Genomic DNA, 13,545 nt, shown 5'->3' with positions numbered 1-13,545 from the left:
CAAGACCAATGTGGTTCCTTCTATTTCCCTTTACGGTATCTATTACAAACACAGTTGGACCAACGTCTTTGGGCTCCTTCAAAGGTGCAAAAGTAGTGCTGTAGATGGATGCTTGTAATATCTTCAGAAGCTCAGTGCTGTGTTGTGAGGCAAAAATAGAAACATTAGCTAAAGTATAGGCAAGGCTGGTGCAGGTGCATGCTTTTCATCATGAACAGAAAGCCACAGAGATGCTATTAGGGCTCAGGATGTGTAATGAAAACTACTTCCCTGGCACGGCACTCCAGCAGGATGCTCAGTGGTTGCAGAGTGCACAAAACTGCTGTTGAATATGGATAACAAACAGTACATTTGCTATTCTCAGCTACTAGTGTATATTGAAATTTTGTTTTGTATGATTCAGGTGATGCAGTAGGTGTTCAGGAAGTGCAGAATGAATACAATGTACAGCCTAACAACTATAAATTCGTCGATAAAATAAATATTTGAACTTTTTGTTTTTCCAAATTACAATTTCAGCTGTGCTATTTCCAGTTAAGTATATAACACGCCCTCTGTAGATTTTCCAATGTTTTTCATAATAAACTAGTTAATAAATACACTTGCTACATTATATTACAGGGTTATCTGTGACTTTAAACCTTTATTGAGAATGGCTTAATTACAAATAAAAATATATTTATGTATAAAATCCCTGCATGTAAAATACCCCTTCCTTTGCTATTGACATCATGAAGGAAACAAAGTGACAAAGCATTTTCAGAGTGAGTACTTTGATAGACAGTCTTGTAATGGGAAACAAAGTTTCAGAAAATGCAGATGTTGTGACTGCTTGTGCAGTGTGAGCTTTTTAATCTGAATTTGTGTCACGTAATATGCAGTCTTTTCACTTGGCTTTTGCTTCTTCCTTGTGTTTTCACCTCTCACAGCTATCTTCCATTTGGTGGCTATAAGACATCCTGTTGCAGTGGTGGAGCTTTGCTTTTGTCTGTATTAGCCTAAGCAGCTTTGATTCTTTATCTTTTGGGTTTTCAGTATTTAAACCCTGGGTACCAAACACATAACAGTCAATACTGTTACACCTGTCTGTGCACTTCAGATCACTTAGTATGCCCTTAAGCTCATGTTTTATTTATAAGCTCCAGATCGCATTTGGATAACTGAAACAGCAAGAGGCTAAATGTCCATTACAAGCCTTTTGTAAGAATTGTTTTTATTTAGCTAACCAAGTCTGCTCTAAAATAAATCCTGTGGCAGTTTAATGGTATTGAATGAACTACCCACCTGAAATGCATGGGTTAAGGAAGAACGCTATCAACCTGTAGTTTACATACCTGTTAATTAGTAACACAACTAATACAATCTCTCTAAATCAAACGTGATTAATTTGGACCTTTGACATAAAAATGCCCCAAATGCTGGGATTCTGCTGGTGGCACTAATATACTGGTTCTACTGCTCACAAATCACATCATTTTTTATTCATTTTGCAAGTATAAGTGCTAGAATGTATCCCAGCTTCACCAATGATAAGCAAAATTTGATAATTCTGAAAATTTCTTGTCTCATACTTTTTGTTTTGAACTTTTTAAAGGCTACTGCATTTTAAATGTCTGGTACTATTTTTAGCCTTTGTACAGAGGAGCACTCTTGATTCTACCAAGCATACTTACTGAACACTTTCCAGATGCTTTTCAGTAAGTCAACAACTGATAAAATGTTTTCTCTTAGAAAAAAAAAAAAATACTATGCTGAAAGTAGATTCCTATTTATTATTTCCACCACTAAATAGAAATGTCCTTTCACTGTTATTCCATGCAGTCCCAGAACTTGAACAGTTCTTTTCCCAAAACCAGGCCAAAGGTGTGAGATCTCTGTCTTAAGTACAAAATAAAATTTTGCTAGCTTCACATCAGTATTAATGTTGTTTTCTCTTCCCACTTCAACACACACAGGACTGGAGATCAAGACTTTGAGGAGATTGTGATGGATGAATCTAAAATAAGTGGTTATTTCTTACACTTTTACAGAGCTCCTCAGCAAAGTAATTAAACTCAGGTAATACATGAAAGGATTATGAATTGACTGCTAACAGCTTCACTTGATAATGTCCAAATACAGTAACTCAAACTTAATCCAATACAGCTGTAGTATAAGAGCTAGAAAATCGGAGTTCTTGCATTTTTACTTGTAGCAAAGAGATGCCTGTATTCCCTCTTTATCGATTTTAGCTCTTCTTAGTTCACTGAACTAATATCCATAGCAAAATTTGGCTAAAATTATGATTCAGCATTTCAATTACAATCCAGTATATGCTGTCAGACATTTACAATTTACACACAAAATGTACACCATTAGTGTGGATGATTATTTTCTGTATTTGCTTAATAAGTTTAAAGTTTATATTTAGGAAGGATTCTGCAGAAGCTGGCACATGTGGATGGCATTATGTTCAGAAGTCTTTGTGAAGAGCAATAAAGACTTCTAGGTACAAATAAAGTATCTTCACTTAAACTTTTGGGGCAATACAGAGCTCCGAGCAGTCATCCTAGAGGATTTAGCCAAAAGAGATTGAGTTTGTAATAACTATGATCCAAATGCAGCAGCAAAAATGCTACATCTGTGTATGGTGAATTTGGTATGTGGGAAGCTCCCTTGAATAAATGTGTTTCATTCCTACAGTGCAGACAATACTGATGAGCCAGCAAAGCACTTTTTGTTATTTAAAAGTGGTTTACATTAGTATTTTTTCCTTCCATGATACCCTGCTAAATGTCAAATCCCTAGATTTAGGGTGAAGATTTTGATGCTTTGACAGAGAGAGAGAAACAGGTATTTCCCATTTATTTTTTCCTGGTTTTGTTTACCTACACCTATGCATGTATTACCAAGTGTTAAAGTTCATCAATCTGGTGCTTCTTTCTTATGTGTTTAATTTGAAAATAAGCTCAAAGCAAACAGGTGCTGGGCCTGTACTTTAAAACTGCTGGCAAATGTGCAATCTTGAAAATGAGGAAGAAAAAGACAAACAAGAATTGAGACATACATTGCAAAATCAGATATATCATCAGGACAAAAAAAAAAAAAAATAGGACAGCATTGCAATATAGTCCTATCAATGTCTATAAAGCCTCCATTATTTAAGATCCCACTGCAATTCAGGAGCAAGGTCTCTGCAGGGGGAAGTCCTGAGACAAGCAGCCAGCTGCCACACAAGCTGCACAGGAAAGGACCAGAAGCATCAGGTGTGGATGTCAGCTGTCTGTGTAGATGAACAGAATATCTTCATCAGTGCCGTAACTTGTCCTGGCTTCCTCAAAGTTACTGATGCTGGTGCAGCATGTTCCTGTTAAGGAGGAACAAAATGTTACTAGAAGTTCAGAAGAATTTGCCTGTAAAAGCAAATTCTACAGCAGCCTCTACAAAAAAAAGTAACTAGCATACAGATTAGACCTATCAGCTTAGGTTACAGCTTTACTCAGGTAGATCTTTTCACCTCAAAGGCAGTGCTCACTGAAGTAATGTTGCAAATAAGTACTACATTGGCCATCCTGTTATATTCTGAACAACCGTTCATCTCTCACTAACCCATCTGAAAGCCAAACAAGTTTGCTAGAAGGCATATCTCAATTCCTCAAGTAAATCACAGCACAAAATGCATCACTGTTTTAATTAATGTGGCAAAACTGCCTCTGACAAACCAGTTATTGATGCTTGAAATATATGTGGACCATTAGGGGAAGTCCAGCTGTGGCTCTGCATTACAGACACGTTAGTAATGCGGTGGCTGAGAATCCACCCGAAAAGAACAGGCTACTCACGGTCAGCGTAGGCAGGGTTGTTGTAGTAAATACTCCCTGAGGCTTTGTTGTAGCCACATAACACAATGAAATGGCCCTGGTAGTCAGGATTCCTGCAGAAGCACTTCTGTCCAATGGGGAGGAAGCAGCAGTATTTGACAGGACTTGAGCAAAGATCACACAGTAGCAGGACTGCATTCACTAGGACGATGGCTACATGACCTTGGGACAGGTGGTTTTGGATGTCTTGAACAGTTACTGTGCTGTGGAAAAAAAAAATCAGACATGCTTATTAACAAGTTTAGGGAAGAAACAGGTATACATGGAAGTGTGTGATGATGAACAGTACTTAGGACATGCAGCTGGCATGGCAATTTTTATATCACAGGTACAGCTTTTTGCTGTTAAACCCTGCAAGCTTTGCTACAGACAAAACCCGACAAAACTTGTGTCATTCAAGGCCTTTTGATCTCATTGCTGCTACTGCAGTGCAGAGCAAGAGCTCTGAATTCCACAGCAATAAAAATGTAATCTCAGAATGTATCAGATGCCCCAGAGAAGAGTATTAAAGGAGCTGGCAACTCATTCAGTAACTTGAGAGACTTGGTTGTGGGAAAATCATAAGTTAAGTGTTCTCTCCTGCTCTCAAAAAAGCAAAAAAGCTGAAGTGCCACATCTTTATTGACTGAGTGGTTACAGACTGTATAATCACTAATCAAATTAAGATGTGCCCAAATTTGCCTCTGTCACACAGGAATATGTTTCTCCCAATGGCAATTTTGGACTACCTGATGTTCTGAGGCTTTATTTCTGTAGTACCTCCTATAGAGAATATCAACCAAAGAACCTATAATCTCATCTGTTAAAAGATGTCCTTCACTGAGGCAAACTCTGAATTCCATATGCATTAGAAACATCCCTTGGACGCATTCCAAGTGGGCTGTGCGCACTGTCTGACTGAACTCACGTGCTTTTATTACAGTGTCGCTTCTCCTCCTTGATGCCCCAGCCTCAGAACTGCCCAGGTAGATATACCCTCTGTCCCTGCCTTGATAAAGGCCATGATCTTAAGATGGCTAAAGCAAAATGGACTGACTGTCCCATCTGCCCTGTCACAGCTCATGGCCTGATTTCAGTCTCTTTCACCAGTTTACCCTGGTGACTCCAAGAAAACCACGGAGCACACAGAATCTCCAAACAGAAAGCCAAAATTAAGCTTACCACTTCTCCACCAGCACCTTGCAGGCTTTGGCTTGTTCAAAGAGCTGATTCACTCGATTCTCCTCTGTGTCAAAGTGCTTTCTGTAAAATGACTGTGGAGATAATAGAAGTTAAGAACTAGAATGACATTTACCTCAGGTAATCCACCACTTACAAACCCTGCTAGCAAGGGCCTGCATAAGTTGGAGATCTGGCTATGGGATAAGAAGTCTCTCCTGTAGTTCACTGGTAACAGGATAAGGATTCTTGCTCTGAATTATAAGTTTAGTTTCACTCCTGGTCGGTTATTGTAATTTCCATCCAGTGGCTATTCAGCTGCCGACATGAAAGAAGCCCGTCTGGTTTGTACTGGGCAGGCCCTTGCATTAGGAACGGCATGGCCGCTATAGGCCCTCACTAGCCCCTTGCTGGCATTCGTGAAGAGGCCAAGCTCTCAGTGGACATGGAGGCTGAGTTCCCCTCTCACCTCTAGAGGTGGTTCTTCCAGGTCAGGGCTGAGGCACGGTGGTGGGGAAAGTGTGGAAGCTAGCACTGCTGCTGCCCAGGCTGTACCTGTTCTGTAGATAAATACAGGGCTTCAGTCTCCAAGGCTGTCCAAGAGGCTGGAACCTTTCATAAGCACTACATGACAAGTTTTTAAAAAAACGCACGTTATGGAATCAAAGATGTAAAGTATCGTATCTAGCCTCGCCTTTGGAACTGATTTGTACCAGTTTTGGCAACAGGCAAACCTTTTCAGTAACATGGCAGAGCTTTTAAAGCATGACACACAGGGCTTTTAAAACTGCCTGCTGTCTCCCAGTAGATAAGAATACTAACCTGATTTTTGTAGCCCTTGTCCACTCCAAGCGTCTGAGTGCAAAATTTATGCTTAACACCAAAATGCCGCATTAGATAGGCCAGGTCAATAGTCCAGATACTCTTTGTTAACTGGAGTTCCTGGATGGCTTTCTGAAATTCATCATTGTCCAAATGATTCAGGTACCTGTGTTATTAGAAAAGGCAGTAAAAGAGAAGCACAGATCTTAGAAGCAAAATGTGTGCTGTAGCCCAAGCCTTCATATCACAGGATGTAAAAACTGAAACAATGGGCTTGGCTAAGAAATAACAACAACAACAAAAAACCCCAAACAAACAAACAACAAATAGCTCATAAAGGAGCCACAAATTTAAGGGAAGGGAAGGGAGTAGGGAACAATTAACTGGATTTATTCCTCACTTTTTAAAATTGGAAATGTATGGGTTTCTTCATTGTTTTATAGTGCTAGAAGTGTACAGGTGCTGTACAATAGGCAAGCTATACTAAGCAAGTATAGAACTCTGTCCTGAAGTGCTTGCAGTCTAAATGTTCAAGCATATTAGAGCAAACACAGAAAGGAGTGTAAAAGACTAAAACTTGCTTCACAAAATAGATGGATTTCAAAAGGAAGAACTATAAAAGAAGTCAGTAAATATTCAAAGGAAGCTTGTCAGGCTCTGACGGCACAAAAGGCAACAAAGGGGAGAAGAAGTCAGGAGGAAGCTTGGGACAGGTTGCAGAGGGGTGGGGAGTGGCAGTTACAGAGTTCTGGAAGTCAGAAAACAAATGGAAGTAAATGAAAAAAAAAAGACCGAATTGAGGATGCAGGGCAAACAAGGTCAGATCAGCGGGGTGGGAAGATTAATCTTGGAAGCTGAGTTTTGGGAAGACTGGAGTGGCAAAGAGGTAAAGGGAATAAAGAGGCAGAGGTTACAGTAGTCAAGATGGGAAATTACCAGCACACGGACTAACGTCTTGGCAGAAGGGATGGAGAGAAATGAAAATCTTCTGCTTCATATCTACTAAGTGGACATCTAAATAGGTATTTCTCCTGCACCTAAGCTCATGTTCCTCTGTGGAAGGAAAGAGGAGTTCAGCAGGACAGCTACTAGTTTGAAGAAAAGAAAAACCAAAACAAAACCAAAAAAACCCAAAGGGCAATACAGTGCATTGTTTGAAGTTGAAACTACTCCTAGAACAAAACCACTCATCCCACAGCCTTGGGCTCAGCAGGACAGAGGTAGCACGTACTCACGGACTGGGATACACCTGCCTGTCATTTGGAAACACAGAAAGGAATTACGTGAATTGCGGTACTAAGTATCAGTTCTGAATTACAACAACAGGAAAGGGGGATAACTTTATTAGCTTATCATGCCAACCTGCAAAGTTCTTAGAGCCAAACAGATATTTTGCATCTGGCAAAAGAGTCAATTATTCAAGAGTCTGAAGTTCGTCTTGGTTTGTATTTTCCCTTGCTCCTGCTGGAGAGCTGTGCCAGGCCCAAGCAGCAGTAATTCTTCAAGGATACCTGAGAATACGTGATCTCTTAAGACTAAATTAAACTCACAGCTGCCTCACCACACCTGGATGCTGCTTCCTGCGACCCCTCTCCCATGGGATTTCTCACTCGTTCAAACCAAAAGAGTCACTTACTGAAGCACCATCCTGGAGCAGGCCAGCCCACAGTCCCAGTGGTACAACTGCTGAATGACTGGCACCTTCAGCTGGACGCACTCGGCTGCAGTAAGTACAACACAAAAGACGTCAATCCACACAGCAATGCTTTTTCCATATGTCAGCATTAAAAGTCAGCTTGTCCTCAGCACTACCGTAGCATAAATGGGAACATTTTTTCTACTTTATACGATTGGCAGGTATTTTCTTCTCTCTTAAGGGAACATAGGTTGGTTTGGTATTTCTGTACAGTTAAGTGTTCAATTTAATCTCACACTACTTTATTGATCCATACTTGGATCATTCTGCTGTATGGTTCACCCTCTTGTTCTTTGGAAGTTTCATTTTATCCTTTTTGTGGGTGATATACCTGCCAGCCCTAACTTTAAAGCTGTGTCCCCTCATAAATAATAGTAGGCAAAGCACAGGTATTCATCCTTCCTCAAGTCTGAATACATTTCTGTGCCACAAAAGGTGTTAAACCAAACTGTGAGAAAACAGACAAACAAGCACCGATCCCTTACAAGACACACAGATTTGAGCCTTTCCTACGGAAATTTTTTCTGCAGGAACTGTAATGTGCATCATTTCAGATTAACAAAGCTCCAATGTATCCTAAAGAAAAAATAAACCCCCAATTCCCAAATTCTCCTCAAACCAGGATCTGTAAGTATTTCATCATCATTTCTATTGGCATAGTTTGATTCTGTCCCCTTTTTGTTTATACCCAAGGCCTCTGTCAAGTCCCAAGATTAATTCACGAAGTACGTGTTTTCTATGGAAGACTTCAAAGGGTAATGACTTTAATTTTCTTGAATGTCCAGCTTCTAGATGTCCCGTTTCCCAACACACCCACACTTCAGTGACGACTGCCAGCTGTCCTAAGATACAAGCCAGTCTATGCCGTGGCTGTAAATAACACCGAAACCACCTCCCGGAGCTGCCAACTGCTCGGCGGAACGCACGTACACACGGAGCCAGTAATTCCACATTACAGCTGCTGGCGAAACCGGCCGTTCCGCGGCTCCGGGAGGGCGGAGGGGCCGCCAGGGCCTCCCAAGGGGCCGGCAGAGCCGCCCGCTCCCTGCCGCAGGCACGGCCGTACCCAGTGCTCCCTCCCCGGCCCGTTCCGACCCCGCCGCGGAGCTCCCGCAGCGCGGCCCCCGCCCCGAGCACGGCTCCGCCCGCAGAGCGACGGCAGCGGGAGGCGGCCGGGCTGGCCCCGCTGGCGCGGCGGGGCGCACTGACCTGGCGGCGACTCCCCGGGATCCCGGGGGCTCTTCATGTTGGCGCCGGGACCTGCCGCCCGCTCACTGCCGGCCCCACCGAGCCGGCGGCACGACCCAGAGCCCCGGCATGCCTCGGCGCGGCGCTGGCTCCTCCCGGCCGCGGGGGCGGGGGCTGCGGGGGGCCGGGCCCCGGGGCGTCTGCCCCGCGCCGTCGCTGCGGTGTGGGTGGCGGCGGTCGGGCGTGTCGGTGGCCAGGGACATGACACGGCGGGCGGGGGATGAGGGACCGAGGGGCGGAGCGCGACCTGGGGCGTGCGGGGAAGCGCCGGTAGCCAGCCCTGCCCCAGGAGCGGGCACCGCCGGCGGAGCGGGGCTGTGGCCGGGCGGCGGGGCAGCACTGCGGCGGAACCGTAGTGCCGCGGCAACGCGGCCCGGCGGCCCCGGGCACACTGGTGGGAAGGGAAGGGAAGGGGCTGTGCTGTCCCCACCGTCGTCTTCCGGTTCCGGCGCGCCGTGCACGGCGGGAAGTTGTGGGAGGCCATTACCGGGGAGCGCGGGCTCAGGCTGGGGCGGTTGCCGGGCGGTGAGTGGCGGCGGAGCCGGTGGAGCCAGTTCCGAGCGGGGTTTCCGGCCGTCCTGGGTGCCCCCGGGAGCACAGGGGTCTCCACAGACGCCCTGGGGAGGCATCGGAGCTGCGCCGCATCCCCTGGGGCCTGTGGGCTGGTTCGGGCGCCCGGGCCTGAGGGGGCGAAGCCGCAGTGGGGCTCCGCTCGCCTCCTGGGGCTGGGCTTCCCCGCGGCCCTCCGCTGGGGCACGGCTGAGCATGGGGCGCTTCAGTGAAGGAGGGTCGTGCGGGGCACTTGGCAGGGATGCTGCGTGTGCAGGGGGCTGGGCTCGCCCGAGATGGGGCCTGTTGCGGGGTGCTGTGGTCTGTGAGGGTGGCCGTGCCGCCCGCGGGGCTGGCCGAGCTCGGGGCTGCTCAGACTGGCTGCGCTGTCATGGGGTGCCCCTGGGGCTGTTTCTCTTCAAGATGCACTGCGCTATGCAAGTGGTCCGTTATCTGGTATTTACAAGTGAATTTCCTAGGTCAGAAAAGACCTGGAAAAGACTTCCCTTTGCTGATATTTTAAGTGTTTTCTTCCCATGGGCATCTTTCTAGAAAAGTTTTATTAATGCGTATGGTGTGTTTGGGTAAGAAAGAAAACCAGCACTTTACAGTGGGAAGAATCATAGGTTGTATAGGTAAAATCTAAGTGCAAAGAAACTTGTAGACTACTTCCTTTGTGTTCTCTTGTCTCAGGTGTAGAGCCACAGCACTGCGAACATGTCAATTGGTGTACCGATTAAAGTTCTGCACGAGGCCGAAGGCCATATCGTGACGTGTGAGACCAATACAGGAGAAGTTTACCGAGGCAAACTTATTGAAGCTGAAGACAACATGAATTGTCAGGTATACCTTCTTCCAAAAGATGGCAGGAAGCTTATCTGATCTGTGCCTGGAAAGGCTGATAGCTTATTGGCAGCGTGATCATTGCTTTTAGCCTTAGGATAAAGAAAACTGTCCTGCTGCATGTCTTCACTGTGTGAAATGGATTCAGGATTCCTAAGTGTTGCAAAGAGGCCAGAGCTTATTCTTTCAGGTTTTAGAGTTGAATTGGGCATTTCTGTTGATAATATCAGGGTTCTTAAGATTCTTTTCTGTGAAAAACATTTCACTGGAGTTTTTTATTTGAAGCCTTGGAGTATAAGAATAAACAAACCTTGATTTAAGAAACTGAAGGTTTTTTAATGCACATTACTGTAGGTATCGCAAGTGGGCTCAATTTTGATTGACTTTAGGCAAATCATTGTTGAAATGAAATTCTTCCTTGATAGTGCTAGAATAGCTTTATTAAAACCAATTTAATGTGCAAAACCAAAACTAACAAATGTAATAAAACTAATTTGCAAACTGGGGAGAAAACAAAAGTCCTGGGTCAGCTGGCATAGGAGCAGGTTTAGGAGAATGTTTAAAGGGTCCCGGGTGCCTTGTGTCATAGCTCCAGATGAGAAAGTGGTATGCTTGGAGAGCCTGCGGCTTTGGCACTTGAATTCTGGCTGTATATTCTGCAGGCAAGAGAAGCAGGAATACAGAACTGTGTTAGAGGCACCTCTGAACATTGACTGATCTTTACTTTCCAGATGTCCAACATAACGGTGACATACAGAGATGGCCGAGTGGCGCAGCTTGAACAGGTGTACATCAGAGGTAGCAAGATACGGTTTCTCATTTTGCCAGATATGTTAAAGAATGCCCCTATGTTAAAGAGCATGAAGAATAAAAACCAGGGTTCTGGAGCTGGGCGAGGAAAAGCAGCTATTCTCAAAGCTCAAGGTATGTTTATGGTCCCCCTTGCCCCATTTTGCTGTAGAACTGGAAAACTTTAATCTCTGTCAGGGGAAACAAGTTGTTAGAAATGGAAAGGTTACTGGTGTATACGTTGTTTTTCTGTATATTTCAACTTACAGTGGGAGTCAAGACTGCCCAATTACCTGAATGTGTAATGTTGATGTTACAATAATTTAGATATAGCGAGTAGTCTGTTAAATGGAGGCTTTATATAAAGCTTAGTCTTCCGTTTGCCAGTGGTTGTGGCAAGAGCTGTTTGGAATACTTAGGGAAGGATCCAGGTGTTCTTGTTAAGCTTTTGTAGAAAAACTAACTCAGATATTAAAGTGGTGCTTAAACTACTGGGGAGCTGTAATTATTAGCCATTCTGTAGTTCACTCTTATTAGTACCTTTCTCAAGGGAACAGCCTAGTTATAACAAGATTGATTAATAATCATGGGCCGCAAAGTCTGCCGTTAACTTCAGCAAATGCAGTAAGGTTACGTGAGGCAGTAACATCTGCTGAAATGTACTGAGTTCTGTAGCAAAACCTTGGAGGACTGCGAGGTTTTAAATCTGCGTTACAAATTTGTGTGTTATATTAGAGGGAACACAGTGTGTGAATATTCCACTGTGCCTGTTCTAAGTGACAAGACTGTATAAGCGTTAGTTCTGGTTCTTCTAACAGAACAAAAATTCCTGTTGCATCACTCTCTGAACTTTGTAGAAGAGCCATCTCCTGCTTCTAAGCAAGAGACTTGAGTGTTATTTATGTTTTGGTTATCGGTTGTTGAGATAAATATGCAGTTATGTCAAATTCATGTAATCTGTGATGTTTTCTTTCTTCAGTGGCTGCAAGAGGAAGAGGCCGTGGTATGGGCCGCGGCAATATCTTCCAGAAGCGGAGATAATCTTGGTCTTGACCGACATGCTTTTTTTACTAGGAGGTATTAACTTGACTACATGTGCATTGGTATCAGTTTTGTTTAATAAATGTTTCTGACAAAAACTTGTCTGCTCCTCTGTGACAGGACTCCTCTTGGGCAAATACTTTGTAGGTTGTTTTCAAACTTAAAGTTGCTTTGTCTGGAAAACAGTGGACTTTATATCTAAATTTGACTACTTTGTATTTGTGTGATGCATTGAGTTTTAAAGATCATCATGTTCTTTTTTTCTTGGTTGGTCCTGTTGTTCATTCTCTATAGAATTGGAAGGCATTCTTGATGAAGAATTTTTAAATAATATGTTTTCAAGTCATACTAACAGCTGCATTTATGGAACATACAGCCAGAGGTAGCTTCCTGAGAAGCAAAGCGCTATGTTCTTTTGCTTCATGTGGACCTACAATAGGTAGAGGTCCATCTTCAGAGCTGCATGTTGGGCTTGTGTTCTTGCATTTCTTCTTTTTCTCGTTGGATACAGGGAGAATTTTTCATTAGGAACACACAACTTTGATAGTCTGAGTCTATATTTTCAGTGAAGAATTCTGTTCTAACTCTCTTATTAGTTCACTTGTTTGTTGTTTGGTTGTTTATTTTTCCTCTGCCTGGGAAAAGAAGACAATATAGGCATTTGAAATGTTTTGTGAATTTGAAAAGTAGTGCGGGTTGTGTGGTGATAGTGATATGAATGGTTATCCATTAAATACAATGCAATACAAATGCAAATCTTTTCAACAAAACTTAGGATCAACTTTAGCTTTTGGTCATATAGATCATCAGCTGATCTGCAGGAAGCCAAAAGTAGTTGTAACTTTATTTTGCTAGAAGTATAGAGTGGTGGACTTACTGACTTAGAGGGTTGAAATGTTTAAATATAATACTTCTGTACCTAATCACATACTTGCATACAATCTATTATCAGTCTGTATGTGTGTGAAATCTCTAATCTTGCTTTTCTGGTCTGATGCTGTGAAGACTCTCCCTTGTGTGCAGACGTGAAAGTTGAACTAATGTATTAATTTGTTGAATTGTCTGTAAATAAAGCTGTGTTTGGTCTCTCATCACTAGAAAAACCCTGCTACATATTCTTCTGGATAGGAATGATCCTAAATATTTGTATTAGCAACATCCTTAAAATGTGTTTAGGGTGTTCTTGAGCTTAATTATAAGTCTTATGCCTAGACTGAGGAGCCTGTCCAAAAGACAAAGCAGTTTTCACAAAGCCTTGCTTCAAAACATGACATTTGAGTCATGTTCGTGTATCAGTAATGCTTTCCTGAAGACAATATTTTCTGCTTAAAAGGAGCAATTTGGGGCTTTAGTAATGGTAATAAATACTTGTGGAAAGGTCATTCTTCAAATCGACAGTCACTCGGATGAGAGTTGTGACTGATAACCAGTTGATTGGGCCATTTCCCTCTGAGAGTATCTTTGTAAGATGCGGGCAAGTGAAAGTGCACTGACCTACATGCAGGCTACAACCTTTCTAATCACTAGTGATAACAGCTG

General features: G+C 43.3%; 2 protein-coding genes across 2 annotated transcripts; one reads left to right on the top strand and one right to left on the bottom strand.

Annotated features, from left to right (window-relative positions):
- Positions 1-661: 661 nt before the first annotated feature.
- GUCD1 (guanylyl cyclase domain containing 1) lies at positions 662-9,306 on the bottom strand. Its single transcript, XM_080355201.1, has 6 exons — positions 8,746-9,306; positions 7,477-7,561; positions 5,841-6,006; positions 5,022-5,113; positions 3,822-4,063; positions 662-3,346 (listed from the first exon to the last, which is right to left on the bottom strand). The coding sequence occupies exons 1-6, from the start codon at positions 9,266-9,268 to the stop codon at positions 3,255-3,257; spliced, it is 1,200 nt and encodes a 399-aa protein (XP_080211327.1). The 5' UTR covers positions 9,269-9,306; the 3' UTR covers positions 662-3,254.
- Positions 9,180-13,073, top strand: SNRPD3 (small nuclear ribonucleoprotein D3 polypeptide). Its single transcript, XM_080355202.1, has 4 exons — positions 9,180-9,309; positions 10,027-10,176; positions 10,908-11,100; positions 11,945-13,073. The coding sequence occupies exons 2-4, from the start codon at positions 10,051-10,053 to the stop codon at positions 12,004-12,006; spliced, it is 381 nt and encodes a 126-aa protein (XP_080211328.1). The 5' UTR covers positions 9,180-9,309; positions 10,027-10,050; the 3' UTR covers positions 12,007-13,073.
- The last annotated feature ends 472 nt before the right edge of the window (positions 13,074-13,545 follow it).

This window comes from Nesoenas mayeri (genome assembly GCF_963082525.1).
Source record: "Nesoenas mayeri genome assembly, chromosome: 17".
NCBI classification, from domain to species: Eukaryota; Metazoa; Chordata; class Aves; order Columbiformes; family Columbidae; genus Nesoenas; species Nesoenas mayeri.
The sequence above is the reverse complement of the archived record's forward strand: the minus strand, read 5'-3'. Positions and strand labels throughout refer to the sequence as shown.